Source organism: Gobius niger (genome assembly GCF_951799975.1).
Source record: "Gobius niger genome assembly, chromosome: 19".
NCBI classification, from domain to species: Eukaryota; Metazoa; Chordata; class Actinopteri; order Gobiiformes; family Gobiidae; genus Gobius; species Gobius niger.
Genome location: NC_136870.1, coordinates 10,306,183 through 10,323,289, shown reverse-complemented (window position 1 = coordinate 10,323,289; position 17,107 = coordinate 10,306,183). Strand labels below are relative to the sequence as shown.

Below are 17,107 nucleotides of genomic sequence, written 5' to 3'. Positions count from 1 at the left end.
ATTTGGTCAACTGAACACTAGTGCATCATGACAACTTAGTAAGGCACTGGACAATCAAGAGCAACCTGAATCTTAGCACAATACCTCATAGCTCCAGCATGGAAATCGAAAACGCCGCAAATTTAAGTTAAAAGCAAACAAATGATCCAAGAAAGTTTTGTAAAACCTAGTCAACATGCCTCAAAATCTGGGGAATTGCTTCAGTTATTCACAGAGATGAAGGAAATTAACAGTCGATGAACAAAAGAAATAAAAAGGAGACAAAAACAACCTTGTCACAGTATAACAGACAACAAAAATGTACATATTCACAAACAAGAATTGACCTAATATACAGTGTTGGGGAGAATACTTGGAAATTTTGTTTAGTTAGAATACTTAGTCCAATCAAGAGCACTGTATTCTAAATCTGAAGCTGGAATCTAACTGTATTCTAAATACCCTAAAATAAAAGTAAGTGTGCTGGGATACAGTTACTTTAAATGAATTTTCTAAATACATGTATTCAATTACTACCCAACACTGAACATACAAACAGAGGAACAAGTACGTGTAGCAAAACAAACCGTCTGAAACTAAAAGTGGCAGTTATACTTTCTCGGTTCAAACACAACACAATAGTAAATGCATCGTATATTATACATACATTTACACAGTAACAATTATCTGACTGGTCAAAATAAGTTACTATTTACACTCTTCATCCATTTATAAAGACTTACAATAATCCTATAATCCCAATTTCCATTAAAAGTTCATGGATAAGGCCTTTACAGTATTTGGTCCACAGCATCAGCTTGTGTTTATCTGTCAATATCCATTTTACTTGGCATCTTCCGCTTCTGAGGTTTGTTTAATCTGCCGCGAGTGCACCACTGCTCCAGCCAGTAACTGCTGCTCCAGAGCCACGTGCAGGTCCGTGCCCCCCAGCTCCAGCAGGGGCTCCAGGCTGTGCCCCCCCCTGGACATGCCCGTCTCCTCCTGGGGCTCCTGAGATTCTTTGGCCCCCAGTGCCCTTCGCCTCCGCCTCAGATCTGTCTCTCCCTGGTCCCTGGACTTCTCATGCAAGTCCAGGGGGTCGGCCTGGTTCTCTTTGAGGTCTCGTCCTCCGTTCTTCAAAGCCTCTCCTTCCGGCCTGTCATTCCCCGGTGCGCCGTTTTGGCCTCCCTCAGCTCGCTCTCCCTTTTGTGCCTCGTCCAGCTTGTTTTTCACTCTGTCGGGTTCGTTCTCCACTTTTTGGACTTCTCTTTGGAGTGCCTCTTCAGATGCCTTCTTCTGTTTTTCCCACTCTCTTTCCAGCTCCTGTTCTTTGGCCAGCTTCTCCTTGCGCTCCCTCTGCAGCCGCTCTTTTTCTACTCTTGCCGCTACTTCTTTTTTGATCCTCTCCTGCTCGGCCTTCTGCTTGGCCAGCTCTTCCTCCTGCTGCTCTTTCTCCAATCTTTTCTGCGCGGCTTTCACGATCTCTTGCTCTTTGGCCAATTGTTCCTTCCTTTCTCTCTCCAGCCTCTCCTGTTCAACCCTTGCCTCCACTTCTTTCTGTATTCTCTCCTTCTCTTTTTTGCCCAGAACTTCCTTTTCCTTCACATCCCTCTCGTGCTGTTCAAGTTTCTCTTTCTCAGCTGGTTTGTTTTCCTCTACCTGTTCTTTAACTTGTGCTGCCTGTTCATTCTTAGCTACAGGCTGAACATCCACACTTGTCTTCTTTCCCAGTGGTACTCCCCGTGCCCCAACCTCGCCCTCTGCCGGTTTCAAGTCCTCTTTGTATGCCACTGGGGCGGCGACCTTTGCCACACCCTCCACACTGTTGGCTCCGGGTATAGCCTGGTTTTGGGCGACTACTTGAGGGTCACCCGCCCCGCCCTGTGGAGCTTCCCCCGCTGCTCCCACTGCCGCTTCCTCTTTGGACTGTTTCAGGTCAGAGGCAGGTTGGGAGTCTTTCACTGCTCCGCCTTCGACCGCATCATGCTCCTGGATTTTATCTGCATCACCTTCAGCTGCTAATTAAAAACACAGTGAAACAATGCTGAAATCAAACAGAATACAACACTGGGTCGGTAACAAATACACATTATAAGTCTATTTGTTGCAGTAACTATTTAACTTTAACTATTTAACTTTTATTGAAAATAACCATTAAACTGAAATAGGCTGTTTTGCAGACCAAAAGTTTAAGACCAGGTGTCTTTAAAAGGCAAAAATTTGGATTCAGTATCGTTTTCTTTCAGGTACTCCCTCACGGTCATGACGCCCTGATGGCAAAGGCATGGGTTGGATAAGCTGGATAAGCAGGGCCTCTCACAGTGCGCCATCACTGCTGAGGTGGGACGCAGCAAAACAGTCATTTTCAATTTCTGAAAAGATCCTAAGGGTTATGGAACAAAAACAATGAGTGGAAAAAAGTCACCAGCACTGAACTGGAAGATCCGATTGGCTCAGTGTCCGTCAAGACACTGGATGATGCTCGACCCACATTAAGGCCATTACAGGAGCCGACTTCAGCCCAATAACCCGAGGTTCCCCCAGACGAGGGCCTCAGTCTGAGGGATGCTCTCTGTCACATCTGCACAGAGCCAGCCACCGTTTCACATTATCTGCACCACCTGAAGCTCCATTTTTTGACTGAAGAAAAAAGCACCACATCATTATGGCACCACTTCTCTGTGGGCCGTAGAAAAACATCTCAGGTGGATCTGCTTGTGATGTCAGTAACGTTAGAAACCATCAAGGTTACATTTTTTCACATAAGAGAATAAAACTTTCTTCCACCTTTCAATGTCCCATGTTTTTATGTGGGTCGAGGAACGTCCAATGTCTTGACGGACAGCCAATCAGATCCTCCAGCTCAGTGCTGGTGACTTTTTTTGGGTCTTCCACTTGACATTTTTGTTCCATTACCTTCAAAATTACTGTCTTACTGCATCCCACCTCAGCAGTGATGGCGCACTGCGAGAGGCTCTGCTTATGCAGCTCAACAACCCAAACAAATGTTCAAATTTGATTTATTTTTTGCCTTTGCCATCAGGACGTTTCAGTTTAATGTTTCAATAAAGCACTTGCTAGCATTTTTTTTAATCTCACTCCCATTTCTTCTTGTTGGATGTTGAAGTTGTACTTGGAAAAGTCACATTTTGTAAGGTTGGATCTTACAAGTGGTCTTATACCTTTGCTTGGGACTGTATTTGCATTTTAAACTAATATACTTTTCTACTCTAACTTGAGTAATTTGTTTGGATCACAAAAATTATGCTAAAATTATATTAAAAAAGTGTTTATTATGACATCACTTGGCCAAGTACTTTGGCTCCACTACCAAACTCTGATGATTATGTCAAGTAACCTTCACTCAGGGTATGAAGTTAACATGCTGTGACATCATCTGCATACCCTCTAACTTCAGTGTTGGAACACGTGTACTCACCGGCCGGTTGTTTCTGGTGAATTTCCTTGTGCTGCTCTTCAATGACTGCCAACAGTTTTTCCTGTTGATCCAGAAGCCTCTTCTGCTGCTCCTGCTGCTCTTTTATCACCTGCAGGAGCACGGCGTGGTCGAGCTGGCCCTCTGCACAGAAAATAAGAGTCAAATCCCAATCCTCAGACACCAAAGATCTCTGTTAAGATGTGTTTAGTCAACAGAAATAACCATCTTACCAATAAGATCAATGGTTAATTTCTATTGCTGTGTTTTTGTTAGAAATGTTAGTCAATTATAGTTTTCTCTAAACTACTGAGTAAATTAAAAGCACAAGAAAGGGAGTAGAGGCAGGAGAGAATTCATACCTGCAACCAGCTTTTTTATCACTGTCATTGTAGTCCAGCAGAGAAAGAATGAAAAGTGGTACAGGAAACAAGAGCAAAAGCAAACAATAGATGTCAACAAAGAACCAAGGACTGCAAAGCATCAAGGTCAAGGTACCAATCTAGAAATCCATAGATATCACTTTTACACTCTAAAGTCTCTGTAGCTTCATTTAATAACAAGCCACTGACTTCATTTTCTGTAACTTTCTCTGAAATATCAAATAAAAAAACAAACAACATTTACCGTCCATTTTCTCATCAGCTCCGCCTTTGTTCTCGGCTCCCTGGGCATTCACCAGAGCTGGATTTTCACCGTCAGGAGATTGTGCTAAAAGAAATCACAAAACATACAGAAATATACTAACCTTCTTTTTTTTTTTTTCAATGAACTGAACACTTACGTTTCCCCGCAGGTTCTTGTGGCACCACGGCTTGGTTTACTACAGCGTCTTGCAATGATTCCTGCTTTCCGTCATCTTTTAGCTGGGGAACATCTTGCTTTATAAGTCCATCAGGCTTTTCCAGAATCTCGTTTGAAAGCTTCTCTTGTACACCAAGGCCCTCCTTTTTAACTAAGTCTTCAGCAGGTTTTTGCTCCTCCATCTTCACCTCCTTTTTGTCCACGATTTCCACTTGTTGCTTTGGTTCCTTTTGAGAATCATCTTCAGGCTCTGCAAGTTTCTGCTGCTTCTCCTCCTGAAGTTCCTCAGCGTTCTTCCTTTTGTCCACAATGTCCATGTCGAGAGGAATAGGAGGTTCATGTCGATGTGCTTCTGCCTCTGGTTCTACAACACCTGGACAATAAAATGAATATTTGAAAACACATCTTCTGATGTAAAAGATTATTTTACAAAAGCTTTTTACAAGAGTTTAGAGCTTATGGACATAGATTCTTATTATATACATGTAGCTGTTCTCAATAACTGGTGGGTCAGCATCCAAAACAGGAACGTGGGTCAATTTCCAGTGTCCTTAGCCAAAAATGACTGTAAATTATTAAAATAGTTCTAATGATCAATGCTGTGTGCAGTATTTTAACACTAGATATTACTGGAACAAAACTAAAGTTTTTATTATCATTATATTAGGACAATACCAGCTGAGAACCACTGGTATTAACTCTGTAAACAGCCTTAGTAACCTCCAGACAACACATGACTGTACAATTGTTGCTAAAGCTATTGTTTTCTGCAGGTAAAAGTTGACCATAGCTTCTGACACTCACTGATCAAGTTAAAATGTTGTAGAGATTATTCGTGTCGTCATTCTTACCAGCTCCTGGACGGTCCAGCTGCACCTCCTCATCCTTTTTCCTCTCAGGTAGATCCACCGGTCCTTTAATCTGAGGGGGCTCAGCCTGGTCCTGCTCCTCAGCAATGGGCAACACAGGTTTCTCCGGCTCCACTGGTTTCTTATTTGGGACATCATCTATAAACAGAAGGCATAAACCCATAGATTCATAATGGTAATGGTGAACAAGCACTGAGGAGCACAGATTTTTGATTTTTCTTCCCCACACTGAAACTATATAACAAAAACTGAAATTAAATCACTTGGGTCCTAATCAGCTAACTTGACTAAGGGCTGAGGTGTTGCGATGTGAAGAGCCACAAGAGGGCACCAGACACTACAAATATTTAAATTGCACGTGTCGAGAAGTCGATCAAGGGAAAGCATTTTAATACATGACATACTGGAAAAAAAACACAAATGTAAAAAGGCCAAATAATTCAAATCGATAATATTATATAATATGTAAAGATGGCAGTTGATATGTTGGATAAGCTCCTGCCACTTTTCCTATAACTTTATTTGTTTCTATGGACTCCTTTTATACCTGCTTTACTGTCTTTGTTTTATATAGTGAGGAGCCAGCAGACATTTTATAGCTGCCACAGGAGATATGGGAAGAGATGGGGGTGCAGACAATGTATTTTAGGGGGAGGGGGTGGCAGGAGAAATGAACAGCGATAGGACAGGGGGGGGCTGAGAAATTGCCGGAGTTTGAAGGGCATCACTCTCGCTCTATCAACGTCAGCCGCTCACTGCTGCTCTAAGATATTATCAAGAGGTTATCTCCTCAAGCTGCCTGTCTGTCCGTCAGTCCCTCCGTCTGTCTGCTCCTTTTCTTCTCCGCCAGATGAAAGAATGGCCTTTTTCTCTGAGACTCCGCGCTTTTGTTTTAGTCTGACTAGTGATTTGGCCTTAACTTTGAGACGCGAACTGCATTTTTTTTTGCGTCAGGGTTTTCTGCAGTCCGTGACATTTTTGTAATAAGAAAGTCTAAACAGGTTGACTTTTCGCATCGACTCTCTAAGAATCTTATTTCTGGCATCTACGATCTCGCTATAGAGGGTCATGAATAAACGCTCTTCTTGTACCAGTCCCAAGGTTGAATAAATGAAGTGGGTAGCGCAAGAAACAAAAAGAAAAAAGATGTTAATAGGATGAAAAGCTCACTAGTGGTACTTGGGATTCTTCAGGTGGGACCCAAGGCCATCTGCAATTTTAAACTTTATTCATTTTGATTAGATTGTATGAGATTTTATGACTAGATTTCACGCAGACGTCTCTATATTGTAATGCCAGGCAAACGTGAATGCTGCGGACAGTCCTGGCTCGTTTGCAAAGCTCTTTATTACTCATGCCTCATCGAGTGGGTACCGCTAATGCGTGCCATGGTCTTTACCGTTCAGATCGGGGAGGTCCGGCAGTGGCGGTGGGTTGTTCCTGCCCGGCGCCGGAGGGGGATGAGCTTGGACTTTGGTGCCTGGGCTGCTGCTTGAGATGGAGAGTGTGGTGACGGTGCTGATGAGCAGGATGCACAAGCCCACCAGAAGCACCAGCTACAAGCAAAACCAATACCGTTTCAAAACACGCTGTGGTAAAATGATAGGGGAGAATGTGACTTTTACCTGAGCTACAATGCCATTCTTTTGGATTTTTCTGTAAATGAGAGCAGGGCAGATGAAACAGATGAGGCTGCCCATGGTGGCTCCAGTCAGACCCAGAATGGTTTCCACTGCAGACAAAAAGTTGTGAGAATTTAGAGAAAGCAACTGATGTTCTAACTTCAGGCAGCATTTTGAAAACAACCACTTTCAAAAACCTTCAATAATTACAGAAACAGTTTTTACCCTTGTCATGGCTGCTTATGTTCTGTATATGCTGCATATTGTTCATACATTTACATAAGGAAGGCACATGATACGGTAAGCCAGGAACACTGTGTATTTAGCTGTCTGTGCACCTTATCGCGAGCTGCATTCATACCTGCCTGTGCCATTTATACCCAGCTCTAGGCTCCGGTCCAGGGTGCCCTGCTCCCAGCTGGCAGCAGAGCACCGTGGCTCCACCTCTGCCTCTGTGGACCCGCCAGCCGGGCGTTTGTCCCGGAAACCCATCGCTTATCCAGAGGATGGACACCATATTGTGGGCCTCAGATTTAGTGTCCATTCTCTCTGGGGTCCTTACCGCCCTTTCCTCAGTCTATTAGTCTGATTAGAAACACAAAGACAGAGCCAAAGCCCAGGCATGTGTGTATCCAGCCAATCGCAGGTTTAACTTGTGGCTGCAATATAACGCAATGAATAAAACATAAAACCATGCTTTGTACAATGTATGGAAGTGGTTTGCAGGACGGACAGGAAGAATCTAAGAAGCTGACGTAGTGCCAATATTGGTGCGTGCATAGATTTGTGAGTGAGAGAGCGCCTGCAGAATAATAGCCCTATCTTCCCGTCTGCCCATCGAAAAGGAAATAAAAGTTAGGGCCCTGATTTAAGGACTGTGTTAGAGTGTGACAGTCACTGACTCGTAAAGTCACATTCACACACATCGTAAAGCTGCAGAGCTGCTCCGCCCTCATAAAGGAACACAGGCACCTTAGAGGCCTTCACTCAGGGTCCCAACTCCGACTCGTATGAACTGAACCAGTGCAGGCGCAGACGTACCATTAGGGATGAGGATGCCCCCCAGCATGGTCCCGAACACTATGCACAGGGTGATCATCTTAAAGCGCAGAGGAGGCATGTATCCCCCCGCAGCAAACGTCCCATCCTTCTGCTGTAAGAGCAACGACACACAAGACACTTCAGTTTCTAATATCACAGTAATATGTGTGCAAGCATATGCCACTGATAAAACAAATATTGGCAAGCATGGTAAAGCAATTGTAAAGATAATCTGATTTCAAGCAAGGCGTGGGAACCCAGGGTGCTGAGGATGCTGCAGCACCCCCTAGTGGATTATTTGCGAACTGCAGGCCAAATTAATAAATAGTAAATATGCACAGAAAAGATGTTTTGTGGGTACATTTTGTCCCTCAGCCCCCCCCCAACCAAAAATCTTACCCCGGCTCTGATTTCAAGTAATAAACACTATCATTTGCTTTTAACTTCTTTAAGATAAGACACTGTACATGAGCTGACCTGCTGCTCAAAGAGCATGGTGTTAATGGCCTGACGACAGGGCAAGATCATCATCGGGAAACCAACAGCCACAGACATCATGAAGCCCACACGGATCATCTCCGTCACCAGATTCGATGGGAAATTCATCAGAACGTTTCCTGCAATGCTGTCTGTGAAACTGACGTAGCCAAAGAAGCCCACCTAACAGAACAACAGGAAAAAACGATATGTATGTAAGTATGTCCACCATTTTGAACACCATGCATTTCAAAACATGTTGACCTGCAGGAGCAAGAGTATTGGACTTGCCACTCACTGTGATGTAGAAAATGGTGACTACTTTGAGGGAGGAAGTGAAGATGGTGCTCATGCGTTTGACCGAGGGCTCGTCCAGACTGTCGTAGGTGGGCAGCACTTGCCTGTTGGGAGACAAACAGTCCAAGTATTCCTGTAGAAGAGCTCAGTGGGACGACCACTGCTGCCACTGTGCATTCATGTACATGTGTGGATATACTGCCGGCCTATTGTCTATCCCACAGAGGTTTTCAAACAGCAGCCACCGGTATACAGTATGACAGGCTAACTTCAAATTTAGCTGTAATCACGCTTTTGTAGATTGTTTTAATGAGCCATATGGGGCCCATTTGTGCCACTCAATAATCAAATGATGCATCACTCTCCTTATGTCCTTGTCAGCCTCCAACTCAGAATAGTGATTTTACTGTGTTTTTTAGTCTATTAAAGTTCTCCCAGCAGAAGGCAGTCATTAGTTGCTTATCAACTTACACTTGGTATTGTCTCCCATGTGACTGCCTCTCAAGTCATGCATGGCATCCTGCAACTATAAATGTCAAATATTCTGCCTGTCCTAGTTTAGTATTTAAACAATTTTAAAGTTTATCGAAGGACGAAGTAAATAAGTCGTTTTAGAATCGTAGGAGATTTAAAAATTGTTTCGACTGGATTTCAATCTTCAGATCATTTGTTGTTTAATCATTTGAGGTTTATTTGGAAATGTCGATCTCATGAACCATATTCATACAAGCCATATTTACTTGTACAAAGCATCAAAGAATTACATGATATCGACAGATTGATCAAGAAGGAAAGAGTTTGTTGTTATTGTTGCCAAATAGCCTTAATAAATGAGGGATAACGGTACATCTGAGAACATACTTGAATACCACACAGGAACATGAATGCAACAGCTTCAACAGTAGCACTGACATTAGGGCTGCAACCAACAATCATTTTAATCTGATAAAGTTTAACCTCTTAACCCCCAACTGGCTTTACCTAAATCTAAAAGCTGATTGAAAAAAAAGTGTCAAACTAGCGACAAAAATGAAACAAAAATGAGGATGAAAATGCAACAAAAAAACGTGACAAATGAGCGGTGAAAAAAAAAAAAGGAACAAAAAAGTGACAAAAAGCGCTGACAATGTGGCAAAATGTGAACAAAACGCAACGGAAAAAAAAGTTTAGATGAGTTTTGTAGTTCTTGCTTTCAAATGAGGCGTCACTCTGGCCTCTAGGCTGTGACCTATTATATTTGGGTAAAGCTAAACTGGAGGAAACGCACTTGCTTAAGGCGGGGGTTAAGAGGTTAAGGCTCAAGCAGATTTCAGTCTGTGTGTAAAAAAATCTAACAATCTGATTTGTAGTTGCAGCCCTGGTTAACAAACAGTACCGCTACATACAGTATATTCAGTGGGTTCAGGAAGTATTCACGCCCTTCTACCTTACAATGCTGAAGTCTGATACTGAAAATGTTCAAATTTCCACTTGTATATTATTTCAGTATCAGACCCCTTTGTATAAATAGAAATCATTAAGGCTTGAAAACTGTCTGAACCCTCTGTGTCCACATCCAACCCAGTGTATTTGATTTGAGTAAGGAAAGCGGTGGGTGTGAAGCCTGTGTGCAGGTGACAGTGAACGGACAACAGCCTGCGCACCTTCCTACTCTTGTCTGTTCAAGCGAAGAGCATAGAGGTGACCGTCGGCACGTTAAACCAATAAATCCTGCCGTGCTATCTCTAACAGCGAGTGGACGGATGGTTTAGAGCATTGTAAACTTTCTTGGCTGACTCACGGCTCTAATTCCCACATGCAAAAAAAGAAACAAAAAACAGAGAGAGAGAAACCGTAACTTTCTTTGCTCGTCGTTTTGCATGTCTCCATTCACACGCGCGCGCTGGATTTATGAGCAAGTGGTGTCTCGGAGTGCTATTCCTCAACGCTTTGTTTAATTTGTAAACCTGTAAATCTCATGGGCAGGTTTAAATGAAAAAAAAAAAAAAAAGCATTTTGTAAGTAAACCAACAAAGCATTGAATGGTCACTTATTTGCTGCGACAAAAAGGCTTGCGATGTGTTTTTTATATCTGCGACCGCTCCGTCTTTTCAGGGAGTGAATATGATTTCCAAATGAATCTGGGGATATGGTGAGTCAAGGTGCTGGGAAGGCTATGAATGAGCAGCCGACAAAATCATTAACTCGGAGTTGAAAGCACGCTGACAATAGTATCGCAGAGGGACATTTCTATAACACATGTTTTTCTTATGTATCCCCCATTATGAGCTAACGGCGATGCGGGCAAAGCCAAAACGTAACGCGGCCAGGTCCCATCCCGTCATAATGGTGATGTTAAGTAATGTTTTAAGTGAAAGTAAACACATTTCATGAATGTAATAAAAATCCAATGTGCTGAGAGCTGTTTAATCAGCCTGTGAATACATCAGTGTGTGTCTGGGAGATGGCCGCGGTCCAATGTGTTGATTAGTGGTTTGGCTTAAGCTCGCTGCCGCCTAGAACGGAGCGGCTTGCCTCGCTCAGTCTGACCACAGGCCAAGAAATCGCCCTGCCAAATATCACTCAGCGCTGCGAGTGGAAACCAACACGCGCGGATAAACACACACAAACTTTCTCCTCTTTGAACACGTGTGCTCCTGCCTGATAATGAACATGCCTTCCCTAGCATAATGTTATGTTGCGGGGCTGCGATTACCTCCATTTTTTCTTTTTTGAGATGCTAGGGCTCGATTCCTGCCACTCACTACACTCTCTATAACGGAGCGCTCTTAACATCTGCCCCCCGTGACCTCTCCGTAACACTCCCTTCCTATATCCTTCCTCTAGCCGCGCATTCAAATCAAAAGATAAGACTTCTGTACTCCCCAATCCCATTAGACCTTGACACATTACCCTTTACCATCCCGGAGCAGGCACTAAAGGCGGAGGACATGACAAAAGAGGCAGCGATGGAGCATGCAGATGGGTGAAAATGGAGACGTGAGTGACAAAAAGTGGTTGGGAGAAGGTCTGATTAAGCTGTGAGAGGTGAAAATATGGCAGTGGGATCTCTGGAGTCACTGTGGGGAAAGTTAATGGGATGCTAAAATAGGCGTGAAAACAGTTTTTTTTCTTTCTTCAACTATCTGACCAAAAATGTCTGGAAGTGAGTGGAGTTCTGTGTTTGATAGACCTAGTACAAGAATATTTCTAGACCGTTTGAAGGGAGAGCTAAAGCGCCTTAAAAAATGTGAGCAAAAAATGAGCATAAATGAGCAAGTATTGCATGTTTTGCTCCCCCCAAAAGATGCGTCTTCATCTAAAATGCTTTCAGATAATCGAAAATTGCATCCATGTGCTCTCATTTAACCCCCAACCTACACTTCTAACAGGAGCCTATACGATCAGATGTGCTTTATTTTGCCAATTTAGTGTAATCAATTATAGGCAACTAGGGCTGCACGGTATGGGGGGGATTTGAAAGAACAAACAATATTCTTGCAATATTTTGTAAACTATTTTAACACAATACGTGTCTTTCTTTAACCCCCGCTTGAACCGACCACATTTTGTCTAGTTTGGCTTTACCCAAACCAAAAAGCTTCTTGAAAAAGTGTCAAAACAGCGACAAAAACGTGACGAAATAATTGATGCAAAATGGACAAAAGAGTGACAAAATGTGATGACAACGCGACAAAAAAGTGACAAAAGAACAAAAAAGCCACAAAAAAAACGACAAAAATGTGATGAAAACGAAAAAAGGCTAAAATAGTTAACTCTCATTCATAAGATTACCATGAGTTGCTATTTTAGGCTGTGTTGGCAAAACAAAATCAGCATAAACCCTCACTAATTTTGGAAAATATTGTGGTTATGATAAATTAAGCAAAACACAGCCCTACTGGCTACTGAATCCTGACACAATAGTAACATAGTCTGATGATTGTGTATGATTACCAAAATAAATAAAAAACTTCAGCATCCACAAAGTTAGTACAAGTGAAAAGGCTATTTCTTTAAAGGAATATGAATAAGGTGACTGTAATAAGAGAAATCAGCCTCCACCTCAATGCAGAATATGAGTTACGCATGCAGGACCGTACTAGTCAAATGGGAATAAAGAGTGAACAAGCTCCGCCGCAGCATAGATTCAGGCTTGCTTTCAATTGCATCAATGTGCCTTTGTGGAGCCGGCTCGGACATTAGTTTTACGGGACGGTCTTGTGCGAGCAGAGGGGCGGGGAAGGAGTACTTACGACTGACAGGCGAAGGCCATCCCACAGATTGGGATACAGCGAAACACACCCTCCCAGCGCACCACATTGACCCGCCCCAGCCACCAGCCGCTCAGCAACTCGTGCTTGAACGAGGACAGCACCATCTGAAGGGAAGGAGGGCGGCGTGTTACAGCCCAGAGCCAAAAACACATAGGGAGAGGGGAAAGAGAATGTGGAGGAGAGGACCCGGAACTCAAGAGATGGATACAGAGGTCAGGTTAGAAATGTAGAGGAAAGGAGGAAAAAACCTTGACACCTGATTGAAAGCACAGTCCGATTTAACAAAGTAGCTCCAAAAGATGTGGGCACTGTGTAAAACTGAAATAAAGACACATTGAAGGTGTTTGAGTTGGAAACATGGTTCTTCTCTACCAGACTTGGTGAACTTCAGAATAGCTTTTACTTTTATCATTCACATTTTACACAGCGTCCAGTCTTTTGGAAAAGGGATTCTTTTTTTAGACAGGGTGTGATGAGTGTATTCTGTCTCTATCTTGCTCCTTAAACAACAAAACGATGTAACTTCCAACACTTGTAGCTGCAATACCACTGCCACCACACACACAGACAGACGCACACACAAAGCCAAAAGGGATGTTCCAACAACATTTTGGGAAGTTTTTTTTTATTTTTTGCGCTCCAGGCTCACCCTCCACCCCCCGCATATGCTACGGTGTTACTTACTTACGTACTATAGGGGTGCTCTTTACTTACGGGTGACAGCAGAAGGTCGTGGCGATAATGGGCAGGCACTGTATGACGCCCCTGACACGCCACAGGTGAACCCGCTCCACCCACGAGCCCGACACTAAGCCGTAGCGCAGGGACGAAAAGACTATCTACAACACCGGACGTGGAGAGACAACGGTCGTGGGACAGGGGGGGGGGAAAGGGGGGAGGAGGACGGGGTGTAGTAAGCGAAGGAGTGAAAGGGGTGGGGGGGGAGAGAGATGGAGGTGGAGGAGGAAACAAGGAGAAAGAGCAAAACATGGGGAGGGAGGAGGAAAGATACGTCACGGTTAGAGGGTTAAGGGTGTGTGTGTGGAGCAGGCTGGATCTGAGCTAAAGGCCAGACACACTGCACACAACTGTTCACGGGCCATGCTACAAAACAGGAAGTGACATCACAGGGACGGACCGCACAGATCCAGGCGGTTCAGTCACGGAGACACACATGCAGAGTTTGGATGTGTGCTTAAAGAGAAAGCAAACTGAATCCCCGAAATGGGTAGAATTGTTCTGTCATCGTTCTAATATGGGATAGTTGTGCTGCAATACGTAATTTGTCTCTACCGCAGTTTTCCACCAATTTACTGGGCAGCAGGATTCAGTTTGGATTTGCTCTTTTAAGAAGGAGCAAGACAAGAATGGTGTTTCAGTCAAATCATATCTTAAAAACAAGGAAATAAAACTACCTTTTACATGTGCATGGTAATAACTACTATATACTCTTCAAGAAAGTGAAACAATGTGCAAAGGGCTCAGAAGCTGCTCTAAAAAGTATAACCAAACATTCCTTTCAGAACCAAATGAAAATAAATAACAATCATAAGAAACATTGTGCACTAGTCAAAGTTTCAACTTATAAACACAGCTCGTTTTTTCCAGGATTCACTTCATGCTTTTTGACGAGCCGCTTTGTGAACAGGCACTCACCGTGAACATGAAGAGTGTGTAGAACATCAAGGCCATGGCGGAGAAGGACTGGATGGATGACATCATGTTCCTCTGCAGACTCAGAGGCAGCACGACTAACAGAGATACGGCGAAGAGCAGCACCACGCGAAAGCTGAACGTCACCTGACACAAGAACATACAGCAGCAGAGAATACAGCAGTGACTCAGAATGTTATGTAAATATGTGAAGAATACCATATGTTTTAGAAAGAGTTTTGACTGTGCACACCTGTAAACCCATTAACTGAGCAAAGAAATTGGAGCCTAAATCCGCAATGACGACGTAGAAGGCGATGCAGGTCCCCAACATCAACCCGATCATACTGCAATGATTAACAGTGGGTTTGTGACAAATTCATTTCTTAACAATGCATCAACACTTGACAGCAGATCTTACCTGGTCTCCACTAAGGCTTTTCCTGCTTTCCCATAGGCGTGAAACGCTTCAGACAAAAAAAGCAACAGGGTGAGTTGCATTTAATACTTTCTAAAACAGCCATGTATTGTATAAAGGAAAACAAGACGTGCAATATTGCTTTACTGTCGTGTCAAAATGCTCACCTAATCCAGCATATGTTCTCCGCTTTGTGTTGCTGGCTGTGTGAACCAAGAACATGCAGGACTGGTGGGTCATCCATGAACAGAAAAACAGTAGCAGTGTTCCCAGCACTATCCCACACTGCAATAGAGGCACACATGCAACAGTTAAAATGGCCTATCAAACAGGACTTCCCGAGGGTGTTCTTCGGGCAGTGCGGTGGGGACAGTATTTTCAGTGTTATATTAAATAGCAAAATATGTGGAGTACATTGAGTGACTTTATACTGTACAATATGCTTATCGACATTAGGCCAATATGACACAACGGCGATGTTACAGGTTAAAGGTCTAGCGTTTGTGACGAAACACATGGCTAATCAACATTTTATCTCTCTTTGGAGTTGATGGTTATTTATTAAAATCGTAAAATAATTGGCGCGTGAGACCCTCGTGCGGTAGTGATCCAATCAGGACGCACCTGTTTGAAGCAGAAGGGCATGGTGAGGACGCTGACCCCGACGATGCTGTTGACCACGTTCGTGATGAGACCCCAGTTAGACGCCGTCATTTTCAACAACTTTTTTGTGTTTTTATGAGTACTAATAAAAAAAAATGTACGAAGCTGAAACTAAGTTTTCTGAAATATCCACAGTATTTCGGTTCGAGGCTTGTTTTTTCCGGGTTTCTTCTGTGACCAATGACGTGGCGCTGAGGGGGGAAACGACAACACAGAAACAGGCAAGTTTTTCAATATGTCAAACTTTTTGTAGTCTTTTTTGATCAGACATTTTAAAAACACGAGTATACAATAAGCTGTATCGATAGAAGTTTTTTTCTATAAACACTACGGCTTCAAAGCTAATCTTAAATGACATTTTCGACTCACTTGTTTTACAGCCTCTCGTGCGCTCAACGCCTGGTTTTAACTGTCAGGTTATCATCAGTAATATCTGGACATTGGGCTGTCCTCGCAGATAAAATATTAACTTCCATGTGCATTCATTTCATAGATTTATAGAAACGCGCTATCAAGTCGGTGACAACCTGGCTGTTTTTTTCTTTCCTAAATGCGTTTCCAGGAAGTGAGCCGCGCAGACGATGATGGGTTGAAGACAACACAGCCTCACGGTGAGTCTGCTGAGAAAAACGTCAGCGCCCACTAGTGGACAACACGCAGGACGACAGGTTGGTCCGCCGCTATACTTGTTTATATTTACGTCTAAAAGCCACGGCAATAATCTGGAACCGTATGACGTACATGTGACAAATGTTTCTCCAGATGCTCTTGGGATTCAGGAAAGGGAAGTCGAAAACAGGGGATGTTAGGGCCACCGTTCAAAACAAGCTGACGTAAAAAAAAAAAAAAAAAAAAGGGAGACAAAAATTAGCCCGTGCACCTGGGATGTCTTTGGAAAGGTTTCCGATAATTTCCGTCTGCTAAAATGCCTGCTTTGTGCCCTCTCATAGATGGCTATTGTATTGTGTGACCAGGAAAGAGAAGAAGGAGCTTGGGCTTTGGAACAGGGGGGGGGGCTTGACCTGAGAGCTTTAGTCCAGCTGGGTGTGTTTTCCCCTGGAGATGGAGGCTTTTCAAAACAGGGATGTGATAGAGCAGCAGCATCTTCCCTATTTCCATTAGAGGAGCGGTTCGAGCATTTCCTATTTGATTATTTAGACAATTTTCTGTAAATAATTTTTCTCCTGCTGCTCGAGGTCATTGGGTCTCGCTTCTGTTTTATATTTGGGCTGTCATTGTTTATTATTGTCGCTGCCAAGCACTTTTCCAGATCAGCTTTTATGTGTAATATAAATAGTTTATTGTCATTATGTGTGCGTGTGAGTGGGAGTGTGCACGTGCATATGTCTGTGATCAGAGGGGTTACGACAGGAAAACCCTGGCCATTGTGCACCAGTGACCCCTCAAAATCAGTGTGACAGAGCGCTTGATTGGCTGGAGGGTCCTGTCTGTCTGCACCTAATCCTTCAAGGTGGACCGCGGGCCAGGCCTGCTGCGCCTCTGAGAGTGTGTGTACGGCCATGTAGCTCCACTTGTGTGTGTGTGTCTTTCTGCACCTAATCCTTAAAGATGGACTAAAGGCCACGGGATGG

The 17,107-nt window shown here is 43.5% G+C and overlaps 1 protein-coding gene across 4 annotated transcripts; it reads right to left on the bottom strand.

The window, feature by feature from the left end:
• Positions 1 to 553: 553 nt before the first annotated feature.
• slc38a10 (solute carrier family 38 member 10) lies at positions 554 to 15,609 on the bottom strand. Of its 4 annotated transcripts, XM_079577634.1 has the most exons (18): positions 15,477 to 15,609; positions 15,020 to 15,137; positions 14,856 to 14,901; positions 14,688 to 14,781; positions 14,438 to 14,581; positions 13,496 to 13,620; positions 12,761 to 12,885; positions 8,527 to 8,629; positions 8,229 to 8,411; positions 7,752 to 7,863; positions 6,714 to 6,820; positions 6,488 to 6,644; positions 5,071 to 5,226; positions 4,200 to 4,592; positions 4,043 to 4,126; positions 3,778 to 3,798; positions 3,419 to 3,559; positions 554 to 1,997 (listed from the first exon to the last, which is right to left on the bottom strand). In XM_079577634.1, exons 2-18 carry the CDS (start codon positions 15,094 to 15,096, stop codon positions 823 to 825), a joined length of 3,243 nt encoding a protein of 1,080 aa, XP_079433760.1. In that variant the 5' UTR covers positions 15,097 to 15,137; positions 15,477 to 15,609; the 3' UTR covers positions 554 to 822. The 4 variants fall into 4 exon arrangements, with proteins under 4 accessions (XP_079433760.1, XP_079433759.1, XP_079433758.1 ...); XM_079577633.1 differs by lacking the exon at positions 12,761 to 12,885 and having other exon boundaries at positions 15,477 to 15,603; XM_079577632.1 differs by lacking the exon at positions 13,496 to 13,620 and having other exon boundaries at positions 15,477 to 15,603.
• Between the last annotated feature and the right edge of the window lie 1,498 nt (positions 15,610 to 17,107).